Source organism: Danio rerio, chromosome 7 (genome assembly GCF_049306965.1).
Source record: "Danio rerio strain Tuebingen ecotype United States chromosome 7, GRCz12tu, whole genome shotgun sequence".
Classification (NCBI taxonomy): domain Eukaryota; kingdom Metazoa; phylum Chordata; class Actinopteri; order Cypriniformes; family Danionidae; genus Danio; species Danio rerio.
Window position 1 is genome coordinate 22,277,501 of NC_133182.1, and position 18,022 is coordinate 22,295,522.

The 18,022-nt window shown below is 34.0% G+C and overlaps 1 protein-coding gene across 1 annotated transcript; it reads left to right on the forward strand.

The window, feature by feature from the left end:
• Positions 1–2,969: 2,969 nt before the first annotated feature.
• tmem256 (transmembrane protein 256) lies at positions 2,970–18,022 on the forward strand. The gene is given in 4 exon segments (NM_001017620.1): positions 2,970–3,109; positions 3,271–3,308; positions 4,569–4,649; positions 17,522–18,022. Coding segments are annotated over 4 exon segments (345 nt in total). The 5' UTR covers positions 2,970–3,027; the 3' UTR covers positions 17,666–18,022.

Genomic DNA, 18,022 nt, shown 5'->3' on the forward strand with positions numbered 1-18,022 from the left:
AAAGGATAAGCCATTCTAGTACAGTTCTTCTGTGACAAAAATGTAGGCAATAGCTATTTTCCATCCAAATATATTACATATATTTATGTGCAAAACTGGAATATTGCATAGAAGATGCGAATAAAATTCCATCCAACGAGTCAAAGAGAAAAAAATGGTCACTTCCTGATTAAACTGGCACCAAATATCAACAGTAAAAACAGAATTTACTGTGGTAGAAGAAGCTGCGTCAATTAATTCTTTATTTAGCCTAATTAATGTACTTGCGCCTCGATGTCAGAAGACAATGCTGAAACACAATGAACACGTGGGGGCGTCTGAAGCAATGAGACGCAGAGACTCTTGACACACACTAGACGTTCGGAGTTAATTAATAATATACACTAATACTGAAACAGTTAAGGCATTTTAGAATGACTAACACAATATTTAAGACATGTTACAGTGTGCTCATTTACACACATTTTCATTATCATATGATCATGATCTTTTTTTTAATGTACATACTGTAATTTGTTCAGTAAAAGTGATTCCATCGTAGTTTATGCGCACATTTTCGATCGAATAAAAGTTTATGCTACTTAGTTATGCGCGTTTTTTATACATATTTTAAAAAGTTATGTGCATCATGACGTTTCTATCAATCGTTTTTATGCACGTATCCAAAATAAGCATAAAAATAGGTGTGTGGAAACGTAAGGCTAAGGCGAGAAATACCGCTTCATCTTTAAAAAAAGGGGAGGAGACCGACAGAAACTCTGAGTTTAGAGAATAAAACCTGCTTCTGACCAGGTTAGATTCACAGAGTAAGTTACCACAGTAACTGACTCTGAGTTAAAGTTACCTCTCTTTCAGAAACAGGCTTGACTTACCCTGCTTTCTCGAGTTTAACAAACCTGCCATTTTGAAATGGAAAACCCAGAGTTTCTCTCATTTCAGGGTTAAAATACTCTGAGTTTTCAGTTAACCTCCTTTCTGAAACAGGCCCCTAAAGTTTAAACAATAAACATATTTTTTCACAGGTTTCTTTGATTATACCAAAGTGGGTAGGGCACTGATGTAGTGCTAAAGTAGAAACTAAATGTTTTTTTTTATATAATAATAATAATTTAGATTAATTATTTTGTGTGCATTACAGTTTTTGATAAAAACATGTTTAACAGAGTTTAAAATCTATTTTGCCTGATTTTGTACAGTTTTGAAAGCCTGCGTTTTTGTACAAAGTCGTCAAGGTAAAAGTAGCCAAGAACATTTTAAAATACTACATACAATAAAGCCAGTATACTCTTTGAATGTAACATTGTAAATAGTTTCTGGATAAATCTAGCAAAATAAACAGGATTCAGCATAATTGAGTACACCCCATTTTGAAAATGTATATTTTTATCTATTTCTCATTAAATATAGGCAATGTATTTTGGTGCATTTAAACAATACAGATCTATTAAACAGATATGTTTATTAAAATAATATTTTAGTCACCAAACATATTCAGAAATTGAAAGATAATACAATTAAATTCAAGCAAAATATTGTCAAATAAATTACAACCTACTCGATTTTAGCTAAAAGTTCAATTTTTTGCTTCTCTTGATTTTTGCCTCTTTTTTTTAAACTTGTATTTAGTATTTTTCTATAATATATAAATTTGGATGTACTAGTTTTTATATCGTTATTGTAAGTTATTTTGTTAGACAAGCTCCAGATTTGGCTTCTATACTAACTAATCTAATGTATATGCACAAATAAAATATTGTAGAGCTTCCTATTCTAAAATGAACTTAAGAGATAGACTTGTGAGGGGTTTACTTATATATGCTGAGCACTGTATTTTTAAAATGACAGAACTTAGTTATTATTTTACATTAATGAAAACAACTGCAACAAAAGTCTTGAATATTTTGCTGATCTCTTTATTTCATTGGCAAAATTTCACATACATACACAAACAGAAATTAGCTTAGTCATCTCCCACTTTAACAACTTTTGCTTCGATTTTATTTCTTTATTTTATTTAATGTGAAATTGTTGAAAAACAAAAAATCTGTGATATGTATCAATCATTTATCATAGTTTTTTGATTCCCCTTCTAATTTTTAAAATCATTGGATGTAAAAATGCTGTACATTATGTCTTGTGCATTTTATTTCATTTGTTTTTACCATCGTTATATTAGTTTCTTTTAGGTTCACCTTTTATATTTTGTTGTTGCACGTATGTCCCTGTTGGATGGAACCGGTTTGTACAGTCTATGGTAGCCAAGTAACCAAAAACAGTCAAAGTAAAACAGCGCCTCTCACTGGACACTTCAAATCCGCATGTCAGATTCAGCACATTGATACATTTGAAACTATCGACTGTGAAGTTTTCCTCCAAAAGATGTATAAAAATCGTATTTTCTGTAGGCTATACAACAAAGGCATAATTGGTATAAAAGAAGAATTAAAATGTCAGTACCACGTTTGTGTTTTGTGCATAAGCCTATGTGAGGCTGTGAAAGCGCCAATAAGCCAAGATCAGATTTAATAACTTTTCAGAAGTGAAATTGCGGATTATTAATAATTCATACCAAATATTATGCAGGGCGGCGGCCAAGGTAGCTTGTTTGATGAAACAGTGAATTGGGGTCACGGCAATCGCACGTCTAGGATTCAAAGTAATCTTGGCTGCATACCCTAAGGAAAAATTATAATAAAAATAAGTTATATGCAAGATATTTTGTGACCTTGAGTCAAAATCTTTTCTGCATAGTGTAATATTGGACACAGACAGCTCGTTGTGATAACATTTACACCCAGTGTTGTACTTACTATAGTGCGTAGCCTATTTTGATTTGGACACTATTCTCGATGAACCCATGTGTTGAGCTTTATCGGAAGTCTCACGTGATGTGCAACTCTGCCCTGGTCCGCCATCTTGGCTCAACCCCGTAATTGCGAGTGAATGACAGCGCTCTTCCTGTTAGATCCGTTATGATATCAGTTTCCTGCAAATGTTTAGAGTTGTTCTCTGGTTAGTTCAGGAGTCATGAACGCCGCTTCGCTGGTCCAGAGGGTTGCGGGGATTTCTGGAGCTCTTGCAGTCGCAGCAGGTGCATATGGAGCTCACGGTAAGCATCCTTTCTGATCAATTGTTTTTTTTTATATTTCGCCAATAATTTTACATGCGTTCAGATGATTCAGCTATTGACAAGTCGAACGTGACCAAGCATTACTAAAAAGTTAGAAGCTTTTTATGGGTAAATTCTTCATGTCTTTCTCTCGTGTGCAGGTTTTCGACGCAGTGAAGCGAGTGATTACCAGAGAGAGGTGATTAAGCTATTGTTGTTGTTGTTTTGTTTTAGCATTCCGCTCAACGTGTTTGCTAACGTTAAATTATTATTCTGTAAAAGTTGTTTATTGTGTGTACAAGGAGGACTTTGTTATGGAAGTCCATTTCGGTCTGGGTCACATAAGAAACAATGATTTGTACATTGTAAATGCATGACACATCATAAAGATTACACTTTTGATTGCAAATGACACTCAAAGCTGATATTTATTGTCATAATTATTACAACTATTCTGACTGTCGTAATCATGACTAGTGTTAGGGCTGGCCAATTTGGCCTAAAATCAAAATCTTGATTAAATTAATATTTTAACTTTTAAATGAACGATTATTTTAATTATTTATTTAATTATTTTGCCCTCACAGTTCACTGACAAGTTTTGTACAGTAAATATGCTCACAAATTACAAGTGAGAGATTTTTGAATGGAAATAATTGAAGGAAACGCACACTATCTACTATCTATAATTATTTATTGAACATCAACATTAAACAACTGATATTAAAGTACACATTGCTTAAGTAACTTGCACTTTTGGAAAAAAATTTTAATTATTTTCAGTGTGTATCATATTAAAAGTTGAAAATAAGCAGTATCTCTTCTAAATAAAATAACTCTTGTATATCCTGTAAACAAATATTTTAATGTAAATAATAATAATTTTATTGTAATGGAAAATATGCCGTCTCAAGGCATCTTTGGTGCAGCTTCCAGTCACCGTCAATGTAGTGCAAAGTAAGGCTAAAGAATGGGTCCATCATTCTACTTGACCAGAGATCAGATGTGGTCAAAGTGGCACCAGAGGCAAAGTGGTCACAGAAGTATAAATCAGCCTAAACCTTTACAGAGCAGGGTCATGTGACTCCACATGCGGTAGGGAAAGTAATTGAAAAAATTGTCCTGGAAAAACTAAATCGATTATATGTTCTGAATGACGATTTCGGTTACTTTTGGATTAATCGCCCAGCCCTCATTCGTATCAGAGGTTTAACTTTTTGTTAGTAGGTATGATTTAGTTTCTCATAATTCAAACCTTTTATGTCATAAATGTGATTTCCAACACAAAGCATGTTGTGTAAATAGGCTTTTATAGTTTTGCTTTTATAGTTGTTTGTCATTATGTAACCCACAATATTGATATCAGTATTATGAAACTGCATTATTTATAGTTACTTTTTAATAATTGTTTAAGTGCAACAGTAATATAATTCGAGTTCTGTTGTTTTTGTTTCTTCAGTTGTTTGATACAGCAAACAAGTACCACTTCTACCACAGCCTGGCGTTGTTAGGAGCTGCTCGTTGTAGAAAACCTGCTCTGGTAAACACATCTCTCATCATTTTTTTAATTTAACAAACACTTCTAGACTAAAACTGTGTCTCAGCACAAGACTAAAACAGGTATGATATCATTAACATATAGTATAATTGTTAGTACACCGTATGAAAGCATCCCAGATTTATCTGAATTAATCTTGTATATAATTATCCCCTGTGTATTTTATATTTGCTGAATGTATGGTGCTCTGAAATATTTGATATTGATCAGTTTCAATATTCAATCTGGAATAAACGTTGTATAATGAATCCAAATTATATAATTGAGAGATGTCCTAGGCAATCGATTTCCAATTAGCTTTGTTTTATGTATCTTGTTGCTGGCATTATTAAATAATTGATAACTTAAATCATTATGTCCTTTCCGTTTATTCATTTGTTTGCCAAGTACCCTTTTAAAATGCTGGATAATGCACAATCATCCCTTGTTATTCTGTAATAATGAACAAAGAATAACCATCTCACCCCCCAATCATTACAGGCCTTTCTTTGTGAGCCAAAAATTAATAATTAGTTTAATTAAATTGCATGGCCATTTTTAATTGGACATAAAGTGTCTGCTTGTTTTTTTATTGTTTTTTTTTGGAAGTATTTTCCCCATTGTGATTAAAAATAAACTTCTTTGTTGAGTCTGTGACTCTCTAATTGGTGAAATTTCCTGTAGAGCATCACGGGTAATGTTAACAAGTCAAATTAATAGAAACGCAATGTTTCAGCAGAAGCATATACACTTAAGTAATAATCTCAGCGTTTTCGACAGGTCTGTCTATAAAGGTTTATATAAGTTATTGCTAAAAATATATAATCTGTTTTCCTATGGAGAAGTTGAGATTTTACATCTGGTTCCTATCTGAGTTCTTTAATGCTTTTTAGCCCTATAATTATGTAGTTACAGCATCTACCAACAGGAGCAAACTGGACTATGTTATCCTACCACTGTCAGTGATGTCATCAAATGTCACTGTTTTGTGTTAGGGCTGCAACATTAATCGAAGACAATTCTTGTGCACGTTTGTCAGTAGCCCCTTTCATACAGTGATACCGGTAAATATCCGGAAAATTTCCGGAACGACTTTACCGGTAAACTCAAAAAAAGCGCTGTTCACACAGGCGAGGACGTTATGGAATTTTTCCGGAAAAGAGCATTCACACATCCATCGCAAAATGGCAGTAAATTCTGACATCATTAACCAGAAATGACCTCTAAACGGCTGCGCTTGTGTTTGTAAACATTTGACTACATAATAAACTCTTTGGATGAATTAGTATTGAGTACAACTCCAATGAAAACATATAGAGGAACACTTTCACATGTCGAGATGTTCATGATATGTGTGTGTGCTGGCGCTATGGGCGCTCACGGGCACACGCAAAGCTTGAAGGTAAACAAACAACGCATTATCATAAACATTTTATCGATAATTATTTACACAGTTAGCATTAAGAAGGAACATTTTAATTTTCAACTTTTTATAACAAAATAGCTTTAAAAATTTACTTCTTACAGTTTTATTTTCTTTATAACAGTACATAAGGGCTTCCGGTTTGGTCGGCGTTATCTGACTAACATCTAGCAGCTAAATGTGTCTCATTCTCATAAACCTCGCGCACGTGAATGCGTCTAACTGTTCTGATTGGCTAAAGTAGGTGTCTCAAGTCAGCACGTTCTAGACGTGGACGCGCTCTTTCCGGCAATCTTCCTTCTGCATTCACACAGCGCAGCATTCCGGCAAATTACCGGTAATGTTACAACTTCTCTTTCCGGAAAATAGCCAAAATGAATTTACCGGTATTTTCAAAAAGGGCCTGTTCACACATACACACCTTTCTGGAAAATTGCCGGTAATTTTCCGGAAAGGTCTGTATGTGTGAAAGGGGCTAGTAAAGTCGGTTCTGTAATCAATATTAAATCTCCAGATAATCTTTCAGCTTTAAGATAGAGCTGCATTTACTACATAGAGCCGTAGTTCACTAACCAACTATGCAATATCACATTCATAATTGCATAAAATTAAATTGCACGATACGAAAATCGAAGATAATTATGACTGCAATAATAAAGCTTCTCAGTGAACTACAGCTCTGTGTTGCTGCTACATCTGTTGTGGTTATTCAGTACCATCTATTGACCTTATTCTGCAATGCGGAAACAGTGTTGCCAGATATAGCTGACTCAGCCCAAAAGTTGACCAAAACCTGCTCAAAAAATGCCCAAAATATTAAATCAATATTGTATTTAATTTTAATTTATTTAAATTTAAATTAACCTAGTTACTTTAACTCTCATAACTTTTAACCATACAGCAACGAGAGGTCACAGAACCACACATAACCATATCACATGCAAACACTGCCCCCTCTCACCCACACACTGCACTTAATGTTCTGTACATTACACTACCTATTATATTCAAAATGGGGTATAAATTAATCCCACTTGGTGTTTTAATTTTTTTGATCATAATTAGATGTTACTCATCAATCGGACAACGCTATTATGTTTAGGTTATGTTGTGTTAAATAAGTTGCATATAAAATTTACGTTTCAAAACGTCAAAAATGTTGTCAACCCGCCAATGGCATTTTTACCTGCACAGTCAAATTCAAAACTAACCAATTGAAGTGCCCAATCTGGCAACACTGCGGAAGTGCACTTGTTTTTGGGATTATTTTAGAACTTACGATTCAGTTGCCTATGGGAGAAACAACTTGCTATAAATAAAAAGTAAAATACCAAAATAAGAAAAAATCCATTTGCAACATCAAGAAGCATAACAGGCTGTTCTTAATGTCTAAAAATCAATAGAAGTGAATGAGTTAGGAGTCAACAGGCTGTGCACGAAATTACCCATTCCTCGAGTAGGTACTACATTTGAATTAGATTACTACATAACCATTGTAGTAACATAACCAAAAGTATGTTCTAAATGCTAAGAATGTGAGTAGTATGAATGCAGTTCATTCTATTCATGGAATTTGTCATTATTACATGACCTGTCCATGTCCGTTGCATCGTATTTTAAACTGTGTCAAAAATAAAGTCTGTGAATCTAATATTTTAAAATATTTTTGAAATGTTCATAAACGTATAATGAGCAAAATGTAAAAGTTTTTTCCAGTATGGTAAATGTGCAGATATTTTATTGTAGTTCTAAATTATTTAAAAAAAGGTCACTTCACTTCAAACATCACTTCATTTTTTTCATTGTGTTGTACCCACGTAAATGTCTGCTTCCAAGACGAAACAAACGTTTTCTTTTATACTCATAATTTGATGTTGCTACCATGTTGCCATCTCTTCGCTTTACTGGTTGTTATCAGGTTACAGAAAAAAATAACGTTCACAACATCTAATCTGTTCTGAAGACCCGAAAACACCTTTGGGTTAACGACATCACAGAGAAGGTAGTGAAGATGTATTTGCATGCAGTTGACAAATAGTCGCATTAATTAACGAAATTAAATAAAAAATGAAAAACGATTTAAAAAAATGAAACTTTAGTGACAAGGCAGCACTGGACCAATTGGGCCAGTAACTATCCTGTCTACTGTCCCGAACATCTCTCTTGCTGGCGCCGGGCCATTGGGCAGTTGAGCCCTGTGTACTGTATAATGCAATTTCAGATGCAGCCCCAGTTATTTCCTGTTATTTTTATTTTTTATTTATTTATATATTTTTGTTGTTGTTGTGTATTTGGAGTTGCCACAAGAGTACTCTCTGGCTTTTGGAGATTCACTACTGATCACACAACTTCTTCCCTGACAAGATGTGCACGATGCAGCTTTTGTTGAATCACGATTGTGAATTCATTTCAGTTTATTGTGCATTATTATGTGTATGGGATGACTAAACTTTATTGATGTCAAATGACACCAGACAGTACTTTTAATTTGTGGCTATGTTTGTGTATGTTGGAACTATCTTGCTAAAAACATACTAGATATTTATAATTTTGAAATTCATGCTCTAAACCTGTTATTTTGATCACTGTGTAGGAGTCCATCTATTAGCCCAATGACGAAACTAACAGCATGGTCGAAGGTTTAATGCATGTAAGCCTTTTCTAGTGCTTATGAAAAGAATTTTATTATTTATTAGAATTTATTTATATAAATTTTTTAGCTCCGAATTAAATCTGACTCCAATTTAAATGATCCTAAAATTTAGATTATATTTCTAATTGTAAGAACGGATCACATTCATCATTTATGATTTAATTTAGAGTTTTGATATTTTCTGAGGTTCGATATTCTAATTGTACGTTCATTAGGGACCTACGTCGCTCAGAGTTCCACGCCCCGGGTTTGCGTTTCTTCTCACGGACAATATGTCGGCACTCTGAAAATAGTCAGAGGATGCAGGATTAACTATATTTGAATAAGCTGGTCGCATTAACGCTTACCTAGTCTTAAAAAAACAGATCCTTAGCCAAGCCCATACAACTTGCTATTCCCAGTGGTCGAATGATTAAAAGGTCTACATGTTATCGGCACGCAATGGCTACGAATAATCAAATGCGCCAATTAAATCAATTTCGATTATGCCGTACGATAAGGGTAACGAGACTCCACATAATCTACTGGATACAATGAATTCGCAAAACTCCAGAATTAATCAAAACTTTAAATTTTATTTGTCAGGTAAAATTGTATTCTGCCAATTACATAATAAATCATCAGGAAGCCAATTCAGAGATGAGACTGTAACAATACAACATCCATTAATCAAAGATAAATCAAAGAGTTAAGAGATGCATACCTGACCACAGAAATACATTGCAGCATAAGTCTCAGAGATGCTGCAATGGGGTGTCTTTTTACAAGATCTCCCCCTGTCCTAAAGCACATCTTACCTTATATACTTAAGTCAAAACAAACAGCCATAAATTCAAGACAATAGAAGTGTCACAGAAACCCTGACCTGGTCAATTTGAGGACTTAACCATCTCTTAGGAGGGAGAGCATCTTATCAAGATCTTATAGAAGTCAAAAACCAAATCAACATATACCAGTAAAATATTACTGTAAAATTAAGACCACTTTACCAATCACACAGAGACATTTAAAATGATACCAAACATGAATATAGTGATGCAAGATACACCATATTAAAACCTTGAACATTTTATGTGAAATGTGCTCTAATCAGAAGGTAACATAAGGGTCAAGAAGGGGGGTTTAAGTGGAAGGAGAAGGGGGACTTCTTCGCATTACCCCCTGCTGTTGAGTAGCTCTGTTTCTCCAGCCTGTGATTGTATTGTCAACAGTGATTTGAATAGAACAGTGGAACAGTTGGTTTCTTCATCACTTCTCAGATTAGAAAATCTATTGGAACATTGCATCTTGTCTCATGAAATTCCATAACAGTTCTTATGGTCTGATATTTTGGATCCTTACAGTCCTCCCCTGGTCCCTTGGAGCAATTCTGAGCAGTCTCTAAGGGAACACAAGATCATTTAGATGGCTTTGGCGAGCGTTGGTAGTTGTAGTATAGCGTTGTAGTAGCGATGTCATCACCTGAAATCACAACATTAAAAGCAGCTTCAACATTAAAATGGAGTTATGTTGCTGAACCCCACAGTCTCTTTAGTTGTAGACATACGGTGTTGAGCTTGGGCTCAAGTGGCTGCTCAGGCATTTCTGCCATCAGCTTCGTCGCATTTGTGTCCATTTAAGGTGGTATTCAGTCCATAGGATGACAAAGTTCAATGTGTGATCAAACATGTTGCAAGTCTCATTGCACTTTGAGAACCATTCATGTGCATTAGATCCTCCCCTGGTCATTATCTGTTCCACTGGAAAACCTTTGTTAGCATCAGACATAAGGTGAGGTTCACAGGGCAGTTCATATTTTTCAGGTTAAGGAACAATGTCACTGATGATGCTCTACTGTATAGGAAACAGCTGGATAACATTTGAATGACCATGCAATAGTTGAATATCAATGATCTTTGCATCACTGTGGAATGGGTAAACACAAAACACAATAACCATGTTCAAAGTGTGAGAGGTAAATAAGATCTTAATAAGTCCTAAATTTAGTAGTAATAAATCCGCAGATGCTTCACTCCCATGATGGCAATATAATTTAGAAAAAATATTTGATATGAGTAAATTTCAGGACAGGTGCAAAACCAATATAACCAGTTTTTTACCAGTGGTATGCATAATAAAAATATATAAAACATCAATAATAAAAATACACAATTTCACAATTAAAATCATAAAATTGTCTATGTAAATGGTTAAATTGAAAAACATTAATGCAGATTTAAGGTTTAACCAGATTAACTGAAGAATGAAAATTCAAACAAAGTAAGATTTAACATCTTCAGGTAAACTTTTCTCATTCGTGTATTTAATGTACAGGCTAAAGTCACATTCAATAATGCAGGTATAATTAAGAATTTGGTTAAACTGCTAGTGCCTGCATTTTTAGATTTAGTTGTTTTTATCAATTTTGAGTTTTCAATAGTCACTGTTGGAAAATAGTGGGCCCTACTATTTTGCAACAGGGCTAATGAATGAACATGAATGAATTAAACATTTTGTCCAAAGAGACTAGTAGTCTCATTTAAATTTTGCCAATTCACAAGTGAAATAGTTTGATATGTGACTGTAGCCATGAACAAATTTACTACACATTACTACATTAATACACAGCCATTTGAAAAACCATAAAGTTACAAAATTGTTTATCACAATTGATATTTAAGTAATATTTCCACATTGTCCTATATGTATGAGCTGAATCATGTATGATAGATTTGAATGATATAAATAATTTTTTAACCTGGATAGTCGACATACCAGTTAAAAATACTGTGAGGTTGCAGTAATGTATGTTGCGTGTGATTGTGTGCATGAGATGGGTGAGGTTTAATCACAATCTGTGTTGCAAAATTTGGATCCAGCAGTATACTGGGAGGCCATGGAAAAAGACATGTGTTAATGTGTTTGTGGTGTGGAGTGTGATTGGCCTCTTATACCTTTATCACCCATCTCATATAAAGCTGTGTGTCCTGTCTGGTTACAGGCAGGTTTAGGCAGCAATCCACCTGAATGGTGAAATAAATGCAGAGAGAAACACAGTTTTATCTGAACCTTTACACAAATTATATTAAAATAGATGGAACTATTTTAATTTTCCATTTATGGTCTTAGCCAAAGAGAATTTTGGCATCAAATTAAATGCCATTAGAATTTATGTTGGTTTACAAAGACATCTCATTATCATGATCATGTTTTTGTAAAGCATAAGGTTCAGATAAACTGAGCATTAGTATTTAAATCTGGGCATGTTGTTTAAAATTTCTTTTGCATTTGAACTTTCAGTCTGCCATAATGTGAGTTTCATAAAACTCAGATTTACTGAGATATTTTTTGTTCACACTGGTCAGATCTGTGTTCGAAGCATCGGTTCATCAATTTGGATGCTGTGCTTTTATTTAGCAATGAAAATTTAAAAATGCAGATCAAATTTGAATATACATCTCTGTATTTTAAACATAGATTTCTGCCAAAGTTAATATTGCACACAACTTTGATTACATGCCCAATTAAATTAATCTCCTGATTAAATGTCAATACTAGGTGGTTTTCCCAAAGAGGGATGATTTAGTTTAAAATAATTTTACCACAAAGTTCCAAGGGAAAAAAAAAAACAGATATGTACCTCCCCTTGTTACTTAGTTGCAACTTTAGGTAAACTGCAAAGTTTAGGCCAATATACTTCTGTAATGAAGACATTTTCTTTGTTAATGTAATTATGAAATAAACTTTAGCCTCATGGCTAATACTGTACTCCTGCTTGTGGTTTAAACTGCAACTATATTGAGGATAGTACAGCTTTCCACTTTAAGGAGATAAGCATATTTACCATAAAAACATAATTGTTTCTCACTTATAGTAAGACAATCGTGTGAACTAAATTATAGGTGTACTTTTAGTAACACAAACAATTATTATATGTTTTTATGGAAATGAAAAAGTGTCCAACACAATTACAAATATGAAAACGCAATCAGCCTATAACCCTGCCTAGTTAACTAATAAAGTCATTACTATCGTGGGTTGACATTTACCGAGAGTATTTTTAATCTAATCAGGTCGATCAGTTTAGCTGGCAAATTTTGGGCAAGTTGAGTTCTCATTAAAGACTCTCGCATAATTAGAAGATTAAGAAATTCTTTCTTGTTATTTTTCCTTTCAGTTTTCCCTCTTATCTACTTACTTCTTTTTAATGCTGTAATATTAATAAAGATCCCTACTATTTTCTTGCTGCATGCATTTACTTTCATTTCCCCCCTGCTTTATCCATTTTACACCTATTCAATTTTCTTTTCCCTTCTTAAATCATGCTGAATCATTTTTGAGAATTAAATGCCATTATAGGCTGTGGTAATATAAAATATCATGATGTTGTTATGATAAGTTATATTATCTTAAAATGGAACGAATTTAGAATAAATTTTATTACTGTACCCTGTAGAGTCTGCTGAGCAATCAGAGAAACTGAACATTAACTTACTGATCTTTTAAGAAGTCTTGCTTCTGATTTGACCATGTGCTTCAGTTGTTCTTAGATATTCTCTCTGTGCACCGGATCAAGTTACACTGGGAGCCAGTCGTAAACTTGCATTTAGTGAAATGCAAGCACATACTGCTTGAAAGCACAAGTCAATAATTGCTCGGGTTAAAGATTTTGTGAGTTAATCACACTTTTCTTATTTTGAGCTATGTTAGCAGAAGAGCATTCTTTAGTAGATCTTCTTTGATATGTGAATGTTTTGAAAGTTGGGTATCTCAGGGCAAATGCAGAATTCACCCCTTCTAGATTTATGATCTTATCAGGTCTAGTGTTGGGGTAATTAGTTGCAAAGTAAACAGTCACTGCAATATAAAGTTACTTTTCACAAAGAGCAAAGTAAAGAATTACTTCTCCTTATGTAATTTAATTGCAGCTACTTACAATATACTTGACCTAAGTGTTATGTATAATTTCAACTGTTTTATTTAAATCCCAAATAATGAAATGTAAATTTATGAAAATATAGTGTCATTTATTTGAAGCAGTGTGTCTTCTCTTAAAACAACACTAAAAATTCCAGTTTGTTTTATCTCTATTACCCATGGAATTTATGTGGAATTTTAATCTTTAGACAAGCAATTGAATTACTTATTGATTAACTGAGTTACTTTTCAGGCAAAGCCATTAGAAACAAAAATTAACTACCACCATAGTGATGTAATTAATTTAGTTTCTTCTGTCTTTAAAGTAACACTCCCAACACTGACCATTTCCTTTTCTGCCTTATAGTTTTGAAACTCATAAGAGTGTAATAATTTTACTATTTAGACTGAGTCTTAAACAGCATTTAAAAAACTATTTTCAGTGTTTTTACATATCTCTTGAAAGAGTTTTATTACATTTAATTTATAAAATTAGAAATATCAAAGATTAACCTTTAATGAAAATAATTCACAGGCTTTGTTAGAAGCTTCTATGGCATTACAATCATATTTCTTTTTACATTTTGGATGTAAATATTACTGGGTCAGTTTCCTGAACTACATGTGAGCAGTATTTCCCAATATGAAGGTTATTTCAACAATTTCTCCAAACAGTAAAACAAAAGAACCTGCTTTTTCTACATTCTTTTAGTGAATGCTTTAAATTACTTCTTTAAGAATTCAAATTCTAAAGAAAATACCAGGTCTAATGTTTTCTGTTTGGAGAGAAAGTTTTTCTTTTGGAAATTCCCTATTTATAAATTTAAAAGTACTGTACAGTATATGCCCTTTTTACATTCACATACAAAAGATTCTAGCAAGAATTTTCAGTTCATCTGATTACAACTTTTTGTAAATTCTTAAAATATAACTGCTGCTTGTATTCAATGTTGCAACATATTCAAGAAACAATCCTTAATGGAAATTATTATATTTAGAATTTAGGTGTTTATTTACAGCTCTCTGTTGAGTATCAGAATAAAATCTGAATGATGTTATTCCATTTGTAATGCAATCTCTTAAAGAGATCTTAGATTTTTGAGTTTTTAGCACTTCTTCCGCTACACTGCTGCTATTATATCCCTGAGAGGAATTGGTTTTGTCTAATTCTCAGCCCCATGGAGTTACGGACTCCGATCTAATATTGAGCATTTCCGACTCATTCTACAACATGTGTCTATATGGGATGCATTTATCTTTCCCTCAACACTTCTAAAAGGCAAATAAGAATTGACTTACCCCAGTAGTTGGAAGAAGAGAAACTCAAACCTCTTTTCGGAGCATTTCTTTTGCATATCGCACTGAAAAGACATCACTCGCCTTAATCTTTCTGGGAGATCACGGAGGGACGGTCACCAACTGTAGGAGTCCATCTATTAGCCCAATGACGAAACTAACAGCATGGTCGAAGGTTTAATGCATGTAAGCCTTTTCTAGTGCTTATGAAAAGAATTTTATTATTTATTAGAATTTATTTATATAAATTTTTTAGCTCCGAATTAAATCTGACTCCAATTTAAATGATCCTAAAATTTAGATTATATTTCTAATTGTAAGAACGGATCACATTCATCATTTATGATTTAATTTAGAGTTTTGATATTTTCTGAGGTTCGATATTCTAATTGTACGTTCATTAGGGACCTACGTCGCTCAGAGTTCCACGCCCCGGGTTTGCGTTTCTTCTCACGGACAATATGTCGGCACTCTGAAAATAGTCAGAGGATGCAGGATTAACTATATTTGAATAAGCTGGTCGCATTAACGCTTACCTAGTCTTAAAAAAACAGATCCTTAGCCAAGCCCATACAACTTGCTATTCCCAGTGGTCGAATGATTAAAAGGTCTACATGTTATCGGCACGCAATGGCTACGAATAATCAAATGCGCCAATTAAATCAATTTCGATTATGCCGTACGATAAGGGTAACGAGACTCCACATAATCTACTGGATACAATGAATTCGCAAAACTCCAGAATTAATCAAAACTTTAAATTTTATTTGTCAGGTAAAATTGTATTCTGCCAATTACATAATAAATCATCAGGAAGCCAATTCAGAGATGAGACTGTAACAATACAACATCCATTAATCAAAGATAAATCAAAGAGTTAAGAGATGCATACCTGACCACAGAAATACATTGCAGCATAAGTCTCAGAGATGCTGCAATGGGGTGTCTTTTTACAAGATCTCCCCCTGTCCTAAAGCACATCTTACCTTATATACTCAAGTCAAAACAAACAGCCATAAATTCAAGACAATAGAAGTGTCACAGAAACCCTGACCTGGTCAATTTGAGGACTTAACCATCTCTTAGGAGGGAGAGCATCTTATCAAGATCTTATAGAAGTCAAAAACCAAATCAACATATACCAGTAAAATATTACTGTAAAATTAAGACCACTTTACCAATCACACAGAGACATTTAAAATGATACCAAACATGAATATAGTGATGCAAGATACACCATATTAAAACCTTGAACATTTTATGTGAAATGTGCTCTAATCAGAAGGTAACATAAGGGTCAAGAAGGGGGGTTTAAGTGGAAGGAGAAGGGGGACTTCTTCGCATTACCCCCTGCTGTTGAGTAGCTCTGTTTCTCCAGCCTGTGATTGTATTGTCAACAGTGATTTGAATAGAACAGTGGAACAGTTGGTTTCTTCATCACTTCTCAGATTAGAAAATCTATTGGAACATTGCATCTTGTCTCATGAAATTCCATAACAGTTCTTATGGTCTGATATTTTGGATCCTTACAACTGTCAAGTAGAATTTTTCAAATTAATGAATAAAATGAGCATTTCACAAGCAAACAGTTTTTTAACAGAAAACTGTTAAACAGAGCATCTACTGCGTGAGAATGAGAGATAATGGATCACTTTCACTTTCACTCTTAAATAGGGAAACCTTTACGCACAGACATCAATTTGTCTATAAATAAATACTTTTGTTTGTTAAGTGCAAATATTCGTTTCAAAACTATCTCTAAATTCAGTTCTAATTTCCAGCAAACGAATAAATGAATAATAATAGCAAAATGTGCTCAAAAACCTGAGTTATATCCTAAAACACATACTTTGCCCCATATGGTCTAAAACCTGACAGGTGGGCAAATCTAAGCTTGCTTTTAATAAAACAAATATACATATGGATATAATAAATAATATGGCTAATAATAATAACATTATACAAAAGCAAATTGTTATGAATGAACTGATAAAGCCTCCCGAGATGAAGAAGACATAAAAGCAGTAGTTTTTCATATTTATGTAGGCTAGAAAATAATGTTTTGTAATATTTTAATCCTTTATATTTATATTCTATATCTATTCTTATTATATCCTATATGTATCCTTAATATTTACATTTTTCATATGTAAAGAAATTTGCCTATTGCTCTCTTGTGCTTATTAAGCAGTGCGTAAGCGAGGCGCAACTCTGCGCCGGAGTTTAGACCGGGTTAGTTTTGGTCTAATGAAAAATCTATTATAGTTTCTCGAAATAGCAACGCGCCAGCGGTCCGCCTCAGAACGCCTTCCTTTTTAGACCAGAACGCCTATGGGCGCAAAAATGAGCGCTAATGCATTTGCTATTTAAACAGCGTAGCGCAACGCCTCAAAACGACTCTTGCGCCAAGCTTAAACTACCAAAAGACTACTGCGTCACGCCTTGCGCCACACTGCGCCGGGTGTATGATAGGGCCCATAATGTATTTTGTTTTGCAATGTAACTGGATGAAGCAGCCGAGCTTGTATACAGAATTGATTGAACTTGATAAAAAAAACAAACCATTAGCAATCACATATACTAATAAACATTTCTTCCTCTTTTAAGGCTGGCGTAATCCTCCTCACTGGCATGGGCTGCTTCTGTGGTCCCCTTTACCACCAGGCCTTAACCAATGACCCCAGTTTCAGCAAGCTGGCACCAATTGGAGGGTCATTGCTCATCGTTGGCTGGGCTGCAATGGCTCTTTGAACTCTTTTAATTTTACCATTGTCAGAGATGTGGTTCTGTTTTCTCATTTAAACAGAAAAAAAGAGGAGAAGTAGGCTCCCTGAAGGAGAAAAGGGTGGAGGATTTCACATCTTATCTAAACTCTTTTCAGTCACATCTGGAGAGTGATGATAAAGCCCTGGGATCAAACATAATTCATTTTCTCTCTGCACTGTCACAGACATCTTTATTTTGTCAGCATGAAAAAAAGAAAAACTTTTGAGAAGCTTTCCTTTGTGGCTTATTATCGAGAGCGAATGAGTCACACTGTGGCATTGCTGTCTTGGAAGTGTATGTACATACGTTTCCTTTGTTTGAAAAAATAAAGCTGTCTGAGAA